Source organism: Lygodium microphyllum, chromosome 1, assembly GCF_053477565.2.
Source record: "Lygodium microphyllum isolate KBCC chromosome 1, Lygodium_microphyllum_v1.1.10, whole genome shotgun sequence".
Classification (NCBI taxonomy): domain Eukaryota; kingdom Viridiplantae; phylum Streptophyta; class Polypodiopsida; order Schizaeales; family Lygodiaceae; genus Lygodium; species Lygodium microphyllum.
The window spans coordinates 112598728-112619478 of record NC_141135.1 but is presented as its reverse complement, the minus strand read 5'-3'; the positions used below and the strand labels follow the sequence as shown (position 1 = coordinate 112619478).

The 20751-nt window shown below is 40.0% G+C and overlaps 1 protein-coding gene across 1 annotated transcript in view; it reads left to right on the top strand.

The window, feature by feature from the left end:
* The first annotated feature begins 237 nt into the window (after positions 1–237).
* LOC148041564 (187-kDa microtubule-associated protein AIR9-like) overlaps positions 238–20751 on the top strand; it is a 33295-nt gene continuing 12781 nt past the window's right edge. The window contains exons 1-18 of the mRNA XM_087680751.1: positions 238–1908; positions 2037–2108; positions 9583–9648; positions 9732–9803; positions 9956–10021; positions 10287–10349; positions 10436–10501; positions 10591–10690; positions 12850–12951; positions 14350–14582; positions 14702–14816; positions 15845–15965; positions 16185–16360; positions 16574–16709; positions 17812–17912; positions 18038–18085; positions 18175–18362; positions 18590–18707. Of these exons, the coding sequence (XP_087536877.1) occupies positions 523–1908; positions 2037–2108; positions 9583–9648; positions 9732–9803; positions 9956–10021; positions 10287–10349; positions 10436–10501; positions 10591–10690; positions 12850–12951; positions 14350–14582; positions 14702–14816; positions 15845–15965; positions 16185–16360; positions 16574–16709; positions 17812–17912; positions 18038–18085; positions 18175–18362; positions 18590–18707 (3229 nt within the window). The 5' untranslated portion in view covers positions 238–522. The remainder of the gene's footprint in view (positions 1909–2036; positions 2109–9582; positions 9649–9731; positions 9804–9955; positions 10022–10286; positions 10350–10435; positions 10502–10590; positions 10691–12849; positions 12952–14349; positions 14583–14701; positions 14817–15844; positions 15966–16184; positions 16361–16573; positions 16710–17811; positions 17913–18037; positions 18086–18174; positions 18363–18589; positions 18708–20751) is intronic.

Here is a 20751-nt window from a genome sequence, read left to right as displayed (position 1 = left end):
TTCCAAACACCTCGTCCGTCAGACAGAGGAGGTAGCGACTCTGTTAGGGGGCCAGGTAGGACGACACGCCAGCGGACGCTCCTGGTCTGAAGGGCGAGGACCTGCCGAGGGTGCCAGGCGGGATCGACACGTCGGCCTGCGCCTCTGTAATCAGAGGGCGACGCATTTTTTCTCGCGCAAACAGCTAGTCTGTCAGCTTTCGTCCCAAAAGGCCCTCCTTCCCGCAAGCTGTGGCTATGGCGGACCTCCATCCGGCCCCCCCTTACCTGTGCTTGCTAACTCCCTTCTACCTGTCATAGCGTCGACACCCTACCTCCCCCCTTCCCTCCGTCCGTCTTCCCGGCCTCCCTCCCCCCCTTCCTTTCCCCCCCCCTTTCCTTCCCTGTCTCGCATCTTCTTCTGACACTCTCCCTTCCTATCATCCCTCCTGTCCTCCCTTTTTCCTTTCCCCAATCCGCAGTTGTCATGTCTCCCTAGTCGTCGAGCTCGCGGTTGGCGGCTACCTTCCTGCAGCTCGATCTCATGGATTCACACACCATGTATGACTCTCCGATCGATGAGCTTCACTCGAATCAGTTCCAATCTAGAATCGACAAGGTACCGCAGGACGAGCATCATCACCACGGCGACGAGGGCGAGGGCGAGGAGGGACTAAATGAGGAGAATGCAGGTGGTTTCATGGAATCAGATGTAGCTGGAAACAATGGATATGGCGACGCCAACGATGATGTCGATGATGATGAGCATTTCGGCAGTGAGGATGGCGAAGAGCACGAGAATGACCGTAATTATGATGAAGACACACCGGTGAATGATGCACGTAGTGGCGATCAAGGCAACACGGCCATGGATGTAGGGGCGATCCCATCCTCAGAGAAGGCAGGTGAAGAAGTGCCTGCCGATACAACCTCGTCCATGTTTAACAAGAGTAATAGCGCAGCTGCGAAGCGTAAGCAGCTTGCCATCAACAAGACACTCATCATCCATCCTGTTGTCGTTCGCTCACCGAAGCCTTCCATCAGCGCTAAGCTCGCATCTGCACCTGCCAACAAGCATGTGTCACCCTGCTCTCTAGATCCATATCACAGCCATCATCATGGCCACCATCGGCAGGCCTCTCCCAAGCCCGTGCATCGTTCCTTCCTCAAGTCATCCTCTCCCGCGGCTCTCGCTAGACGGACAGAAACTGATAATGGTGACGGCTCTTCTCCCAGCAATTTGAACGCAAAACGGCGACATAGTATGGGTTCTGCAGGAACCTCGACAGCATCTTCGTCTACCCCTTCCACCAATCGGCGCGTGTCCTTGGATTCAAAACATTTGCCTTCTTCCAACCTTGCTAAAGCCTCCTCACCTCGCACTGTCAATACAAGGCGAGCCTCTCTCTCTGGACCCGTCTCCTCCAGGTCGAGTTCATCTCCCTCATCCACCAAGGGTTTGTTATTTGGAAGGTCATCCCTCCCCTCTCCGAGATCCTCATCATCGAGACCTGCAACTCCTGACAGTGCGAAGCGCAGTAGTCCTTCCACTACAACCACGCGTGCTTTCTCAAAACCTTCATCACCCAGGACCCCAGGTGCCTCCTCACCCGGCACATATTCATCTCCTTCCAACGGAACAATTGGAACAGCTGCTAGCAGAAAGAAAGTCAGCCCTGTTTTTACATCCAGTAACAAACAGAATAATAAGCAGCTCTCAAGCTCTGTGGACAGCCCCAATAGCACAGCTAACCGGCAGTCACCAAGTTCTGCCAACTCTGCAAGCAGCAATGCTAGGCGTTCATCTTCACCTTTATCAGTTGATCGAGGTACCAACAACCTTGTGCGAAGGAAGTCCCTAACGCCAGACCGTCGGGATTCGAGATTCATTGCTCTTCCCTCTGTTGATGTGAAAGCAGGAGATGATGTGGTGCGATATTCCTCTGCATTATTGTGTTTCTAAATGCTGTAGCTACATGGCCTGTCTCTTAAACCTGGCAATGACTGATCAGGATCAGTCATTGAGTTGCAGTGAGTAACTTGGCTGTGATTTTGCAGAGGCTAGACTTGCGGGGCCAGAAAGTTCGTAGCTTGGATTGCAATCTTGTCAACTTGACACCAAAGCTAGAGGTTTGTCTCTATCTTTTGTTATTATACCTTTCTCCTAGAGAAGATGCAAGATGTCAGGTTGAAAAATTCTATGCGAGTCTTCAGGGATGTTTGCTCGTGATGGTTTGATGGCTATAAAGGATTTGCTTTACATCACATTCACAAATCCCTTCTTCTACCACAAAAGAAATACTGAAGGAGAGGGCATATTTGTGGCATGGCTCTATACATGTCGTGTATACATCTCACCCTTTGTTTCGGTTAAAGCAAAAACGGTGGATACCTAGTGAGAACATTTACTTACTATTTTGGGTGGGTATTGCCTTGAAAAAAGAGGGTGACATTGGTTTCCTAAATATCTACACGGCAATGCATACATGAAAATGTCAAAATTGGGAACACTCTGAATCGGGCTGCTATTTAGAAGCTTAGGAACATTCTTGACTAAGTAGCCTTTTTTACCTGCCTTGTTTCTATTCCATTGTCTGAATCATTGGTGATTGCATGTCAACAACCTAGGTATCAGTAACTAGGGCTAGATTATTTCTTGGGATTGCACATTCATATAATTAAAAAGGATAATGCTTGAGAACAGTCAAAGCTTTTGAATTTCTTGATTGATGACCTTTACTTATGATGTTTAGTGGGTAAGAGGATAACCGCACTCTGTGTGGCAATCGTTGAACATTCATAAGTGTTGATTTTTAAAGCCATTTATTTAAGTGTTTGAAATACCCCCATCAAAACTTAACATTATTAGGAAACCTGCTCCTAGCTATAGATAGATGTACATGAAAATGCCTCAAGTCTAAGAATCAAGCACAAATATATTCCTAGTACAACTTCAAGAGTGGCAATGTCTAGAACTATTGCAAGCTCAAAATGCCCTTAGGGTTTAAATCGACTTTATTTAGAAACATGTAGATTAAGGGTCATTCTAGACAAGCCTTCACAAAGTGCGATTCTTCTCTCATATTGTACCTTCAAACTAGAATAAAAAGCAAGTGTGTTGGTTGCACAATAACCATCAAGGGTTATAATTGAGTAATTGGGTAAGTTGCGATGAATGCCATAGTAGCCATGTTATACCATGTATTTTAATCTTCAATCTTAGCATAACATTCACAAAAACTTGAAAAACACAAGTGTATGTGTAATGCTTACTTTTGCTAATGTAGAATAAATACACAATGCAAACCCTAAGGTTTCTAACCTACATCCAAAGTGGATGTGTGAAACCTACACCCAAAGTGGATATTCACAAAGGTGAAAAAAGCCCTTCCATGCAAGAGAATAAAAAGTGTCTAGTTATAAGGTGTGGTTATGCCAAAGTGGCTCTGAGGAACATAACATATTAATAAAATTATTTTGAAGTGAATGTGAATATAAAAAAAGGATTTAGTAGATCAATGCCCAAATGGTATTAGGCACAAGGGCTTGCAAAATACTTTGAACCTTGGTATAGATGGAGCTTATATGAATGTTTGTTAGGATTTCTTGTATATAGGCACATAAACCAAGTCAATCTCCAATGCATAAAGTCTTTTCTTGACATACTTATTGTGCTTCTTGGTATAAAACACTTGATTACTCGTAGTTGCCAATCCAATTTGATTGTTAGTAAAGGTGCATGTTGCATCACGAAAAGTCGTTTGAGCTAAGCATATTTTGCTATGGTTGCAAATGTTGCTATGTATTCAACTTCACAGCTCAAGGTGGCCATTATTGACGGTGGCTTTTGTTTAGCCATGATACATGTGTCACTAAGAAACCATTGTTAGTGATAGACACATGCAACGCCATTAAACTCTAGAGGTGGTTTGTAGATAAAAATTCCCATCAGATGGGCTTTGAGAAGAGTGATTTGCTTGTTGTGAACCTTATCTTGATTTGTGTCACTCTTAGAATGAATGATTAAATTGTAGAAGTCACCCTGAAGCAAATATTTTGCAATTGATTGTAGGGGATAATAGCTCTCATGGTCAACAGAACCTTGTACACAAGTTAGAGCTTCTCCCATACCTTTGGAGATGTCATGCAAGAGACGATCTTTGGTAGGACTTCCTTAGAGATGCATTGAAGAAGCACCGAATATGCTTTTGCATTGTTGCTGTCCCTATGTAGGATCGCTTTCTCAAAGTTGTCTTCTTCCCAATTCGATGGAAGAGGAGAGGGTTTTTGGGGACACAAGGCAAAACGTGAAACAATGTACTAGAGCTTGTGCACAAACCATGTTGTCATTATTACACTCTAGTCTAGGCCAGATAGTCAGGGCCTTTAAGCTTGTCATTGGTGTTGCAAAGAGGAGCCATTGATAGACGATTTGTAGAGAAGATAAGGGTTCTAGAGAGATTACTTGGGGCACTTGCAAGTAACAAGCCCAATACGAAGAGTTGAGCAACTCATGGTAAAGAACCTAGTTCATATTCGAGACGAGAGGGGAATAATATGTGAAGTGAGTTTAGTGTATAGAGGCATAACAACCAACATGTTTGAACCTCCATGTGATGTGTAAATCAGGCTAAAAGCAAAAAAAGAGGTACGGGCGAGCATGAAGATGTTGGTATGTGTGAAAAAAAGTGGAAAACAATTGTAAAATGATGAAAAAGTTAGGGAGCTGATGCTGGGTGATCAAAACACAGGCTGTAGCAGTAAAGCGTAGGGTACAACATGAAAATGTAAGGTAAAGAGGTTGCCTAATAGTTGGAAATTGCTACCTAGTTGTTGAATGAGGTGCACGGGCCAGCCGAATGTTATAGCAGCAAAATGCAAAGCTTGCAGCAATCACAAAGAGAGATCAAACCCAAAACAGAACTCAGAAATAGAGGATGGCACCAGAACCAAGTTGATTGGGCTTTGATACCATGTGAGATGAATGTGGAGAAACAAAAGCAAAAAGATGAAGCTGTTGTAAACACAGAGAACTAAACAAAAGAACAAGAAGTTCAAGAACACACGAACTTTGAAGTAATGGACTTAGGAAACACAATCCATAGACCAAAGCATAAGAGTGTGTACAAAAGCACGGGTTGTAGGCAATTGATAGAGTGCTTCTAGTCTTCCTCTCTCTAGTAGGATGCACTATGCATGTATCAAATGCTAATGAGATGGACAAGAAGTGGCCCAAAAAAGGGGGAAATAAAAGAAAATGATTAAGTCAATTGGCATCTAATGAGACCAAAAGATATAAGTCAGCTAGCCATAAACATGTTGCATTCTAAGAAACGAAATTCACTCAAGTAGATTGCCCATACAACCATGATATGTACATTGCTAATACAATGTTGGATTTATATCGCACAAATATATAAAACATCCAATTGTGGGTGATAGATTGAAGCGTCAAAGGAATCTCCAACATCCTCGATGGGAAAGTGAGAATCGATTTCCATAGGTGTAAAAATAAGTTTGTTGTCCTCAAATTGAAATTATTGAAGCAATGGCCAATATACTTGGGTTGTCACACAATAGTCCCTTGTCAATAGTAGCAAAATAAATGCCAAGTTAGCAATACAAAGTGAGAAAGTTGTGCCATAGTAAAAGTGTATTGTAAATCACGTTGAATAGTTGCAAATTTTGGTCACTTTCCCCTTAATAACATATTATCAATGTACAAGATAAGAATGACAAGATCTTGTCCATTGGCTTTGGTGTGGAGAGTGTTCTTTGTGGAACTATTTTGGGAACCATGGTTAATAGAGCAAGAATTTATATTTTCATACCAGCTCTAAGGGCTTTGCTTTAGGCCATATAAGGGGTTTTGCAAATGGTATACTTTTCATTCTTGAACAAAACCAACTAGTTGAATGGACATATACTTCTTAATCCAAGCTTCCATTTAAACATGCCATTTTATTGTGCACTTGCTATCTATAATGTAAAGCTAGAGCTTTTGATTATGGTCGTCATACATGAATGGGGGGCAAAGATTTCTTTGTAGTCATTTCAATGCTATAACTAGTCACACCTTGTAGCAATCTATGCTATGATTGGTTGTAAGTTTCAGCTTGAAATGCCACTTTGTGCCTATGGCATGCTTGCCTTGTGGAAAATCATGTAACTCCCAATAGCATTGCCATGAATGTTGTCTAGCTTTGACTTGATTGTGGCCAACCAATTTGCATTCTCCAATGTATATGTTGTGGCGAATATTGTAATGTCTACAAAATTCCTTGATGCATGATAAGTTGTTGCACTTGTTCTTTTGCAACTGGTGGTTGACTTGCAAAGTATCTAACAATTGTTCGGGTATTGTTTTTGCTTCTCAAATGGCAACCCTCTCTTCCATCTCTGTATGATGATGTTTGGCTTGATTAGTAATGAAAAATTAGGTTGTGAATTAGCTTTGATTGAGTTTCAATGTGAGATTGAGCGGAAACATGCCCAATAATCTTAGGGGTTGAATGGAACTAATGTATTTTATGTGAAATACATATTTAGGGCAGGGTTCATAAACCCAATGATTGCAAATGGCTAGAAAAGGGATGCCATGTATGGAACTAATAGCAAACTTGACCTAGGGGAATTTTCTTTAAAATGCCAAATCTTTTGTGATTTGATGTCTTATGGGTTGTTGTCCTTGAAACAAGAATTGCCATGAACCTACATCAGCCTTGTTTTTCAGCTTGTTACTTGTCTTTGAAAGTTTCAGCCTTGTGATGCTTCAATCCTTGCCACTTGGTATTTGGTGGCAAATGTTTAATTTAACATCAAGGTGACAAATCTACAGCCTTTTAATGCTTATGCTTTGTAATTGGTTCATATAGGATATATGTTTGCCATGCTTAAGTAGTGAAAAATTTTAGGGCCATTAGTGGTTCACTTGGGGGTTGTGAACCATATTTATACCGTCCTCTTGTAATTGAAGGCATGTGTCATATTGAAACTTATGGATAAAACTATGCTAGCAAGGACATTTTAGTAATATCAGCAAAGAAGACATATCTATTGACAATAACTTTGTGTTTAACAGGCTGATTGGTGTTGTTTTGCTTTTTGAATTGTATTCAATGGATATGCATTCTATTGCCTTGTCTTGAAGGGTATGTTGGCAGCGTGATAGTATATATGTATAAGCAAACATACAAGAATTTGCTCATGAGAGGTAGTAGGCGTTTAGTCATTCCATGTGTAATCATCTTCAATGTCCATTGGATGATCAATTCAACACATAACAGGTTATGGAGTCTCACTAACCAAAATCTATTTGACAAAGACTTTCCTTTGAGCACACATCTAGCCATCTCCATGAGTGATTGATTCTTGTGCCCAAGAATCCCATTTTATTGTGGTTTATAAGCTGTGATGCATTGATGTATAACTTTGTAGGATGAGAGAAACGCAACAATTATTTTGATGTGTACTTCTCCCCTCTATCTATATGAAGGGTGGCCAACTTGCAAATATTGCTATGTTTGGCCATGGCAAGGAAACATTGAGAATATTGAAATGCATACAGACCATGCATGTGGGTATAGTCATCAATGAAATTTAGTGTCCATTTATTGTATGGTAATTGTAGACTTTCAAGTCTAATTGAGATTTGATTGCTTCATGCATTTTGTTCTTGGTCAAGATGGTCTGTTGTGTTGAAAGGAGTCTTACAACTGCTTTAGACTAGGAGCCTATGTTTTCGTCTAGGTATTTTGTACCTCCTTGAAATTTAATTCTATTAGAGCAAAGGGTGGGCTTGTGGGAAAGGGGGTATTTTTGCAAGGTGTATGGATGGCTTTCTAATGACCTTTAACATGGCTAGATAGAGGTTGGGACTTTTTCAAGGTTTAGGAATCTTTGGATTATAATTAGAAAGGAGATTCATGGCACACTTATCGCTGTTTAAGGCTATCCTTATAGCATCCTTAAGAATTTGCTTATTAAACATATGACAATTAGTAAGTTGAGTACTCATGTTTGTCATCATTAATTGTTGTTATAAGGATGGCTAATAGCGAGAACTAGTAGATGCTTGTTAGTGAGAGCAAATAAGCTATCGGTCATTGCATTACTTGAAGGAAAATAGGTTTTGTTGCTAAAGGATATTTGCAAAGCTTATTTGCTCAGTTGAAGATTTTCATGCGGAGGATGTTGATCAGGCAGTCCCTTGCCTTCTAGGGCGATGCTTTCTAAGAGGAGTATAGTTTTTGCAATTTGTTGTCATTGTTTCATTGGTGCTTGAATACCTAGGAAATACATCTTGAAGCGGCTAGAATAGTAATGCACTATGAAGAATACTTTGATTGGTGCCTTGCCTTCTAGGGTGATGCTTTTTAAGAGGGGCATATTTTTTGCAATTTGTTGTCATTGTTTCATTGGTGCTTGAATACCTAGGACTTTCATTTTGAAGTGGCTAGAATAGTAATGCTCTATGGAGAAATACTTTGATTCTTGCCTCTAAATTTTTAGGGGCTTATGATGGGCTGTAGGGTAGAAGCATTCTCTCTAATTTTGCTCAGCCTTTGGAGTGGGAAGGGGAGAATGACCAATTTGTAATGATCACAATTGTATAGCTTGTCATCAATGGAAGTTGTTTCTCAAATGGTGCTGATGGTAAATAAAGCACTGTACAGGGAGGCTGGATACAAGCTTTTGAGAAGAAACACACTTGCTGAAGGAGTGCCATTGGGGTGTGCTTATGGTGCCATCCCAAGTAAAGAATTCATGTACTTGGGAAGCATTCACCATGCAGACTTCAAAATGAGAGTAATGGGAACCCCAACCATTTCTGTGAAAGCATCACCTGCTGCTCTGAATTCATGTGGTTAGTGAATTAGACTGGGGAGTAGCGTTGAGAGTTTAGAGTGTGAGGTTGTTAAATTGAACATGCTAATAACTCTCAGAAAGTGGGCGCAGGAAAAATTGATTAGAGGTCTAGAGGAAGGTGCTTGAACAGGGTGAATTATGCCAGGAAAAAAAGGTCGATATCAGTCTGAGAGAGAAGGATAGAACCGAGCAAGAGGATGAAACCTGGTTGATGATTTGCAATAAGTTGTCTACTGTGGTGTTTGGGTGTGAAGATATGAATGGAAAGGAAGCTAGATAGATGGGAGGGAGATGGAATGATAGAACAAGGGGCAAATGCTCTAGCGGGAAAAGCAGTTGGTGGCAAGGGCAGCAGCACCATATCTATGTTGTAGTTTTAAATCTATCTCAGTCAAAGTTTTTCCTTGCTGGACAGGCCGTGACGATTATTGATTAAGTCCTCAGATTGACAAGTATAATGTCTTTTGTCAGTCATTGATTGACTAGGTGCAATTGCATTCCCACTGTTTTAGTTTGTAAATATGGTCTTTCATGTTTAGTGATAACAATTATGATAATACAAAAGGAGCCATGTGCTTTGATATACACAAACAATATTATGTGTATGCATGCTTGCTGTTTCACACTGATGTGCCACATGCAGCTGAGAGCTCTTTAGGATGGCTTTGAACAGTCAATTGAACAAGATATTCGTGCAAAACTTTCTCAAGGTGGATCACATTTTCTTTTCCTGCAGTTTTTGTACCTTAGGGACAATAAGCTGTCAAATCTAGCTGGTATAGAAATTCTGAGGCGTGTAAAAGTAAGTTTTTTCATTTGGAAGGCTAATTTCATCTTTTATTGTTATTCAATGGTTAAGATATCTTTGATGAACTCTCTTGGCAGGTGTTGGATCTCAGTTTCAATGAATTTAAAGGACCTGGTTTTGAGCCTTTGGCAAATTGTAAAGCCCTTCAGGTCAATCTGTTACATTTTTCTCAAAGAGATCAATATACGTGTGTGTGGCTAGAGATTTGAAGCTCGTCATGACATTGCTCCATTAGGAACATGCTATCAGTGTATTTATCTGGCATTTTTGAAAGTTTTGACATGCCCTTTCTTATTTTCAGCAACTTTATCTTGCTGGTAATCAGATCACCTCATTAAATGGACTCCCACAATTGCCAAATTTGGAGGTTTGTTGAATTCTCATTTTGTCTTTGTTTTTTGTCCTCTTAACTTTGTCACATTCACTTGAATGTTTCTGTGATTGTTATTGCTAAAGCATAAAAACAGCAGTGCTTGCAGCTAACTAGCAATGGAAAGTTGCTTAGTCTACTTGTATGCAATGCTATTTTTGGCTTATTTTGGAAGTGAACTAGAGTGTCGTGACATTTTTTTGTTAGCCTCTTTTGGCATTTACTGTGTTTCAGTTTTTACATGCTTGTGTTTGTTATCCAGTTTTTATCTGTTGCTCAGAACAAGTTGAAGTCATTAGCAATGGCAACACAGCCCAGGTTGCAGGTATTATGACCATCAAGAAGATAGTTTTGACCCAGTTTGTAACATCCTGTGCAGTATTTCACCTACTATTTTCTCATTGTTCAAAGGTCCTGGCTGCAAGCAAGAACAAAATCTCAACATTCAAAGGGTTTCCTCACCTCCCAATGCTTGAGGTAGTGATGCTTATTTATCAGTTTTTGCAGTTTATTGCTATTCTATCATAATGCCAATCATAGTTAATTCATGGGTGTCTTCTGTGCAGCATTTGCGGCTGGAAGAGAATCCGATTCTTGAGATGCGGCATGTTGAAGCAGCTGCAATCTTGCTGTGTGGGCCAACTTTGAAGAAGTTCAATGATAAGGGTATGGAAGTAATATGCATCTTTATATCACTTGACCTCCAACTTGGCATATGGTTCTTGTTTGGATCTTTTGGAACTGTTGCCTGTTATCTAAGATACTTCACTGACTTGGTAAATAAGGCTTTTCTCAAAGTTATGAAATAAAATTTGTTTTTGCATATGGCCACATTTCCCACTTCCTTTCCTCTAAGATAGAGTAGGCTATAAGAATTCATTTCGCTTGATAGATGCAGGGGCTTCACATAGTTTTCGTTGTGTTGAATTTGATTGTGACACAAATATTACACCCAGTCAGATGGATTGGGACGGGTATTATGCCCAGTCAGATGCGACTCAAATGACTGCTGATGCTGCTTTTAAGTGATTACAAACTCATGAAATCTGACAGCTAGACAAGTCATGATGAGTATTCAAGTGCCAAGTGCTTAGATGGACTTTTAGGTTGTGCATTTTATGGCTTTGATGAGCTATTGGGAATGCCTTGGCACTATGACTTGTAGCCTATTTTTGATTGATAGCTGGTGCTCAAGCCTCAAGGTGACACAACCCCTTGTATCTCATACGGAGAAAATAAAGAGATTTGATATTGCTTAATTGGCATGTCTGAATGGATAAAATGATCATTTGAGTCCTGATGCAGAAGTGGATTGCCCTTTTGTTCACCATCATCAATGGCTGTTTATATGAGGGGTCTTACTATTTAGAGTCATGTTTTGCCCTTTGTTGGTTGTAGGCATGGACTAAAGAGCAGCCTGTAGAAGACATGCAGATGTGGGATGGATGGTGTAATCCCATGGTTGCATTTTATTTGCTCTTTAGATCTTGCTTTGATTCTATAGCACTCACAAGGGGTTGTTGGCTGGTCATTTGCAACCAGTTTGGTGTTGGGGCTGGCCTTCAGGTCACTGCTTTTTGGTTCATTGCTATGGATTCTTTTGATGTTATGGGTGTGATTGCTGTAGGTAAGCTGTGAAATCAGTGATATACATGCTAGGCCATGTGGCCGACAGGCCTTCTTAATAGGCTATTGCACTTGTCCAATCATTGTCTGATCTTCCATTTGCCTTTTGCCTGCCAACTGAACTGCCTTGTGGCACTGTGCTACCCATCAGCCCTGCCATGGCTTGCTTGGTGCTACCAAGGTTAAATATCTCCTTTGTGCTCAGTTGTCATATGTTTTTTCTCAATTACGTGCATTATCTGTGTATGTAGGCTGTCCTACAAATTACTTTGTATCAGTTTGATTGGTCATAAAGTTTGCTTTGGCGGCACAAAATTTAGAGGTTGAGATCTCAACATCAGTCTTTTGGGTCAGAGTTCCATAAACACCTCAGAAATGACCCCTGACGTAAAATACAGATACAAAATGGCCCTCTAAGGGACTCCCATGGTACATGAAAAGGAAGTATGATTTCCAAGAGGAGGAGGTTGGAGAAGAGAGCAACTAGGGAGATGTGGGAGGAAAGAGTGTTGTGAAGCTGTAACAAAATTCCAAACAGGTGAAAGAGGGAATGCAACTAGAGTTTTGCCCAGTAAGCAGCTTGAGCAGGAAACCTGAAATTGAGTGGAGTGGCTGGACACAATTAGGAGTGAGAAGAGTATATACTCCAACTTGATTTGGGTTTATGCGTGTCTGTCACTCCCACATTTACATTGTGCTAGTTTTCTCTCCTTTTGGAGGCACATTTATGTTCTTTCTGGTTGCAGGGATTTCGCTATGTATGTAGCATATGGGATTGTGCATGCTAATGTTTACATTATTGTAGCTAAAGTTTCTTTGAAAGCCTCTCTTATTAGTCACTGGCTTCTGTTGCTATTTTGTTGTTTCTAGAATGTTTGTTCATTGCTTTTACTGTCCTACATTTACATATCGGTAGTTATTGTGGTAGTGCATATTGACCTTTTCATGGTCATTTGCTTGGCTGGCTAAATGGCTCTGCCAGTCACTTATTCTGCATGTTTGAACAATTTGTAAGACAAGACTGGTTCCTAAACTCTCAAGGATGCATTCATAACCTTTTTTTCTAGCTGAAAGGTTCTTTATGACGTTCTCTTTAGCAATTTTTGAAAATTTTTGCTGTAATAAATGCAATTCCACATTACAATCTTGAATCTGTAGCACATTTGTTTTGATTGACTGCAATTTTGGGGAATGTGCAGATTTACCTATTGAGGAACAGGAGCTTGCATGCATGTATCCTGCACACACTGCAGTTTGTATCAGAGATGGTTGGGAGTTTTGTGATGTTCATGAAGCTTATGGTAAGTTGTTAAATCCGACTTGGCCACAAACTTCAAAGTCATTACTTGGAGTAAGACTGTCAAGGTCATATCAGCTTGGCTTTGGAAAAAATTAAAATTTATGACACTGCATTGAAACTGTAAGCTTGTAGATCAAAGGATTGCTCAAATTGGAAATGACGAAGACCAAGGGGTGTTTTGACGGTCTTGCATACTTTAGAAAGCATGGAGTTGCACGAATGCTTTCAAGAAAGTGAAATAGGAGAAATTGATTAGTTTTCATCAGCATTACTGATATTGACATGGCACATTTGCTTCATACAATTGATGCATGGTTTTTGTTTAGTTTCATTGTAATTGTGTTCATAATATCAAGCATGTGCCATGTGCACATTACTTGTTATAGCATGAAAAACATACTTCGTCAATATGCTAGGCTTCAGAGACATATGGAGATTCGGTACCATGCTTATATTGACCCTCCATCTGTAAGATCGTGGCTATTTTAATAGCTTTGTCAATGTTACCAACAAAGCAAAAAGCTTACAGGGAAGATTTTAACGAGCATCTAGGGATCTGTTGATGGAAAAAAATAAGTTGAGACTTTTTGGGTCCTATGCTCTGATGCTTATTACCCTTAACACGTTCTTTGTTTATCTTATCATTGTTTCTGGTTGCAATCTTTGAATGCTGCAAGAGAAGTACATTTGTCCTCTTAGGGGGTGAGCGTATATTGCTCAACTCATATATCACTATATAGAAATTCTAGTCTCATATATTGAATAAAGGGGTTTCAATTTACTTAGTAAACCTTTGTTTTGCATAAACAACACATGACATATATTGTTATAGGGAATGACTGTAGTGGGAAAGCTGCACACTGGAACCTTCAGATTGTGTACACATAAGAAATTCAAGGAGGAGAAATAGAAGGGTTGAAAGTTAGGTACACTTTTTCCCGTTTTAGGGAATGAGCACCCTTGGGGGAAAGCTGCACACTGAAACCTTCAAATGGTGCACATTCAAGAAATGTGAGGAGTAACAGAAGAGTTTGAAAAGAGTAGACTTTTACATGTTAGACATGCAACTGGAAAACTAAACATTTTTTACACGAAATGAGCATGGCTTGCCATTGCATAGGCAACTTGTATAATTATGCATCTAAAGTATGTGGGTTAAAGTTGCATCTAGTAGATTTGGGTAAACTGCTATGATGCTCAAAAGCTTTGCAATAAATGCTTGTCTGTGTATTCTTATCTTCTCATACATTCAGATAGGGTCTTAGATTTGCATCTGAATGCTGTATCTTCAAATTGCAGATTTCTAGACAACTCCATTGATGTTACGGAGCTCATTTTGTTCCATGTGATTGTGCTGCTTAATTTTGATGAAAATATGTGCATTGATTTTTGAAAACAGATTCAAGTTTCAAGTTTTTACAAGCACAATGGGCTGAAAAGATTCCACCGGGCTTCAGTGTCGAAGAGGCAGTGATCAATCAACCTTCCGAGGAAGATCTTTGTAGTTGTCATTTTTCTTTCAGAAGGGAGAATGATGGGGATGAGGAAGAACAGATAGCTTTGAAATATCAGTGGTTTATTGGAGGGAAAACTCCAACAAATTTTACCCCCATTGAAGGTGCCACAAAAGCGGTTAGTGAGAGACATTTTAAGTTATGCATGCTGTTAACAAATTTGGAATGACGACCTTGACTGTGCCTTTTTTTTATTGAAAGGTACGTTTGGTTTAATGTATGCTGATGGTTTGTTAGGTCTACTGGCCAAAGCATGATGATGTTGGCCACTGCCTGAAGGTTGAGTGCACTCCCATTCTTGGATCAACAGAATACCCTCCTATTTCAACTGTTTCATTTCCTGTACTGCCAGGTATTGGTTTTGAACAGATCTGGACTTGTAGACCGTTTTATTGTGGCACATTGGCACAACTTAGGTAGCTGATTAACTTCATGTGAAACGAGTACTGAGAGTCTGGTTATTGAAAGTAACTTAAAGTGTAGTAAATGAATAGTAATAAATGAAATCTGTTTAATACATGCATATTGCACTTTTTCTTTAGGGGTGTGGGTGTGTCATTATTCCATTGTGTATTCTTGTAAAATATAACTCTATTGTTCCATATGATAGATACTGATTTTGCCTTTGCAAACGCTCCTTATAAAAGATAATTTTAAGCTTGCAAAACGTTAAATTTTGCTGTTTCATTAGTAGCAACTAGGTTAAGAGCAGCTTTATGATTTGTGATGTTTTGTCAGAGTATGAAGTCGAAAGGGATTTCTAGTGTGCCATTTTTGAAGGTTGAAAGTTTTATGCAGGAGAGAATGCTCTCATCTTGCACATGAATTGTGACATCTTAGCACAGTTTGTCCTCGTAGCAGCATCCTTGTACACTCTGCTATAAGATTACTGCTGTATAGATATTTTGTTTTTAAGGCATAGCTCATAGTTAATGGGAAATGTTAACACAACAGCTGGTTTAACTTACTAGTTCTTTTACTCAAAAAGTTCACCTGTTGATGATGAAGATAATATGCTGTGTCATTTGAGCTGTATGCAAAGGATCCCGTATGGAAATTTTTTGTTGAAGTTTTGGAATCATGTATAGCTAATCATAATGTACTGAATGATCGAGCTTTAGTGTCACACTTCTGAAGTCAAACTGCAGTATTGTATTTGCTGTAGCAGATGTAAAGTTTTCCTGTTTCTGCTAGTGCATCCTTGATAGTTTAAAACAGAAAATGAAGTGTCAACACAAAAAAGTTCAAACTAGGAAAAGGTTTGGGTTAGTGAACACCATTGTGCTAGAATTGTGCTTCTCAGGAGTTGTTCTTTTCTTTTTCTTATTCATGGTCTATTTTGTGCCACATTTGTTTTCTGATGTGATAGTCTGTGTATAGGTACCAAATGCCCGAAAGTTATGAGCCTCAGAGTGGATGGTGATCTACAGGAGGGTAACACGATTCAGGGACAGGCAGAGATAGCTTGGTGTGGTGGGACTCCTGGCAAGGGTATTGTAAGGTTGGTTCTCAATCGAAATAAGATGCCATTTATCCCAGCTGATATGATATAATATGCCATAAGGCTCTCTCTCCCCTAGTACCTATGGTGTGCTTGAGTTGAACTTCTAGTGTCTGATAGATCAGCATGCAGTTAGTGGTTGTATGTTGCTATTTGAAGAGGTTAGTGAAAATTTTTATCCAGACTTGGAGATCTCATAAGCTTTAATTCTGTTGTCAGCTGGCTACGAAGATACGAGAATTGTAGCCCAGTTGTAATCCCCAGTGCAGAAGATTTGGAGTACTTGCTGTCAATTGACGATGTTGGAGCCAATTTATTGTTAATGTACACACCTGTGACTCAAGAAGGTGTAAAAGGAGAACCTCATTTTGCAACTACGGGTGTAATACATGCAGGTAAAGTTGAGCAGATTTGGATTTTAAATCTGGTAAACTTAAAGAAATAGGCTAGTTTCTTGACAACGCTTTATCTACAAGGCTATGTTTACCATCTCTATACTCTTTTCATGATCCAAGCAACTGAATGGAAGTAAAATTTTCAGCTAGAACCATATGTTGCAAATGTAAGGGGTTCATTTCTGATTCTTTCTTCCTTTCTCCTGGTCTCAGCTCTTCCATGTGTTAGAAGTGTTCATGTACTTGGCAATCTTGTGGAGGGAAACACTCTACAGGGTGTTGGAACTTACTTTGGAGGCAGAGAGGGTGCTAGCAAATTTGAGTGGCTTCGTGAAGATCCTGATTCTGGGTAAGTCACCTGAAACTCAATCTGGGCAAGCATTCTATCCAGGATGTGAGGCAAAGTTGACTAACTCTGTTACTTGTGATGATAATTATTCCATGGAAGCGCAAAAGAAACAAACTCTTGTTACAGATCTTTCATATACTGAAATTTCTTGGTTGGTTCTTTCTCACTTGCCATGGTTTCTGTGTGCATGTAGCTAACTGTTGGGTTAGTTCTTAATTGTTGATAGTAAAGGTACTATTGCACACGTTTTCTAACAAGAAAGGTTTATAAAGATTAAAGAAAGATTCACTAACACAAATCGCAAGTACTAATCTTTGTTGTACTGTCTTGTAAGAAAAGCTGTAGGGTCCACTTTGGATACATGCTTATTTCTACTATGAGTATGCAAGCTTCACATTCACAGTATGAAGAATATACCTAAGGCATCTAAGCAATTGTATCTCTTATGTATTGGCAATGGCTACAGTAATTTGAACAAGAGAACGTTCTTAGCAAACAATCATAGAAACCTGTCTTCTGATCAGCTGTTTTGTAATAATCGAATCTTGCAGGATGCTCTCAACATGAATTTTTTGGTGAACAAGCTACTATAGTATGCATCCACCTTTTTATATTCCAGGCACTATGTTTTTCTGTTTCACAGAGTTCACACATCTCACATGTATGTGCCATGGTTCATGACAAGCTTTTAATCCTTTATAGCATGCAGTATGGTCTATTGTTTTTAAGGAGGTGAGCAAAACTTGGACCAGCTAGTCATAGATGAACGTAAACCTGCTAATCTTACAGTGTAATTTACAGCTGAGTTGGATGCGCTAGCTTATGAGAAGCTTTCTGATCATACATTGTTCTGAAAATTTTCTAGCTAAATGGGACCAACTATACATGCTAACTTTTCTTGGGCAATATTATGTGAGGTTTAAATGAACCTTAGTCTCGAAGGCCATTTAGGACCATGCTATGGTCAATAATAGGGCTGTTTAGGACTTTACAAATGGTCAGTAATAGGGCACGCACAAATCTCAAATTCAAGCACCGTTCAGTTCCGAAATGAACTTCTAGTTTTAGCAGCCCTAAGAAATGCCACACTCATTGTTGACAGGGAATTCAAGCTCGTTTCCAGGGGAGCATCTGAGTACACCCTGTCAGAGGAAGACATTGGGTTACGGATGATGTTCATTTATACACCTGTAAATTCTGAAGGTTGTTTAGAAGAGATTTAGTTTCCATTCTACTCTATTTCTACTTCAAGCAGATATTTACATCAGAGGTCATTCTGGCTCTGCTATTGAACATTAAGCAGGCTAAAGCTTTATCACCATGTGTAGGGCTTCAAGGGGATCCTGTCTCTTCCATTACAACAAAAGTAATGCTTGGTATGACTGACAGCTCAAGTTAGTACTTGCTGCAAATTCATCCATTGCACAGTTTGCAAAAACATTGACTATGGGGTAAATATTTGCAGCTCCTCCAAAAGCCACTCAACTAAAGATTGTTGGAGACATACGTGAAGGTAACAAAGTTGCGATCAGTGCAACTATCTCTGGGGGTGTTGAAGGAGCTAGTCGTGTGCAGTGGTTCAAAACAAGTATTCCTGACGAGTCTCTAGGAGATGCAAACCTTGAAGCAATCAGTACCTCCAAAATTTCTAAGGTTCCTTGTTTCTTGGGTCTGCCTTACTGCTGTTTAACTGCTTGCTTCATCTATTGATTCTAAACTTCTAGCTTTTGCTGTCCCTTGATGCTCTAAACTCTTTGCTTGTCTGTGTTATAAACATCCTTTTTGTTGTGTATATTCTTTGAGACTTACTTATCTAAAGAAGAGCTCAGCAAAAGGTCTCTTGGTTCTTTGCTGATCCTCTGATTTGGGTTTTTGTTCAGGCTTTTCGTATTCCTCTTGGTGCGGTTGGATTTTATCTGGCAGCAAAATACATTCCTGTCCGTTCAGATGGTGAAACTGGAGATCCTGCCTTGGTCTTTTCCGACATTCCTGTTGAAAGTAAGTCATATAAACTTCTTGTTTCCTCAATCATGATACAACAAAAAATTCTGTTCAGGATACAAACATCTCATTCTAGAAGCCTACTACACTGTTTTGTGGAATAACATATGAGGTAGACATACCTTGGACCACTTTTTCTGCATACAGGCATGGGGCATGCACACCTTGTTGGATGATTGCTTTGCACATATGGGAGAGAGGAGACTTGGGCTCATTCTCTGTGGCATCTTGTATGCGCTTGTTGTATCTCATTGATCATTGCTGGTGGATTCCTTTAACTGGCTTATTGTATGTCTTATTTTTCTTTGCATTTATCAATTATCATGTTCTTTTGCTTCCATTGTTTTGTGCTATTTTGACGCAGTATCAGATGTGGAGGCTTTTGCTGATCTGGTTGCTGTTCTTTCATTGTGGACTGCCTGTGTTGAATTGTTGACGTTGCTGCTTTGCTGCTCACATTGGCCACTGCTATACATCTGCACTGTCTTATATGTTGCCATGCATTTGCTTGTGAGCGCCATGTCCTATGTCAACCTTGTGCGTGGCTGTTAGGCAACCCTTGTGCTGTTGTGATGTATTGCTACTTGCAGGCTGCAGCACCTTTGTGCTTTCTTGACACACGTGGTGGTGTTTGTTACCATGTATGATGATGTGTGTGGGCATTTGGCTGTGTTTGTTGCGATGATGCCGTGAAATTGTTGTTAGTTGTTCACGTGGAGTATGGGACTATGTTGCTGTCATTTGTGACTGTGTGCTTTTCTTTGCTTATCTCTTCTTGTGCAAGGTAAGGTGCACTTATTTCAGTTCATTCATGATCTTGCTATGCTCTTGTGATTGAGAGGCTCAACGTTTGGTGGTTGAGTGCCATGGTGCTTACTAGTGCTTTCAAGAGAGGGTGTTGGATTACTTCGGCCTTTGGAGGAGTCTCTACTTCTATCACCATGTTGTTAAATGGTGGTTGCGCACATGAAGCTGATGAGATGATATTGTGTGACTTGTTGTAACTTCAAAAGACAACCAAGATGTGTACGATCTCTTGTAGCTGCAATTGGTAGCAATGGTGGTTCTATGGGTTACCAAAGTTTGAGATCACAGGGTGGTCTCTATCTCAGTTCACTTTGGGTCTACCAATGGCAAGGGTTCTTAAATTCTAGTGGTGCTGCAAGCACACCTCCTATTGCTTCCACTAAAGAGCAACATGTGAGAGGGCAAGCCGATGCTCTCATGCTTTGGTGTGGTTGACCATGTGGATTTGTTCATAGTGGTCACATTCACACTATCTTTGGCGCCTATGGTCTTCTATTGCAGGAGATCATTGAGATCATTGAGTCAAGCGAAAATGCATAATATACATCTATTACCTTTAGGTTTATGGTGGATATTGACTTTGCAGAGTTCCAAGGTCATTTCTACATGGGAGGCATCTTAGGGAATGCATGTTGCTGCAATTTGTAGCAATGGTGATTCTATACATAGTCGGAGTTTGTGATGACACAACGATTTTTATATTAGGTCACTCTAGGCCTAGTAGGCTCTAGTCTAGTGATGTTGCAATCACACCTCACATTGCTTCCACTTAGAGGTGTGAGAGGGCATGTTGATGCTCTCATATTTTAGTTTGGTGGACTATGTGGATTTGTTTACTTTTGTTCACATTCACACTATCTTTGGCGCCTATGTCTCCTATTGTAAAGAAGGTCATGCAGTCTTCAGGCACATTGCCTACATGTAAGTAAAAGTCAATGTTGTGCATGTATAACCTTTAGCTCTATGGTGGTTATCGACATGGCATAGTTTTATTGTCCTTTCTATGTGGGGGCATTGTGAGGCTTGGTGATGCTCTTGTTTGAGGAGTCTGGACTCTGGTTGCATGCCTAACTTACTAGTGTAGGTGATGGTTGTATCTCTCTCTTCCATTGCTTCCTCTTATTTTCATTAAGAGCACTATCTTAGTTTTTTGGTGCTCAACAAGATTACTACTGCATTACTCATGGTGCTTTACAATTGAGGTGCATGTAGTAGTGTATGCCGTCGGAGTATT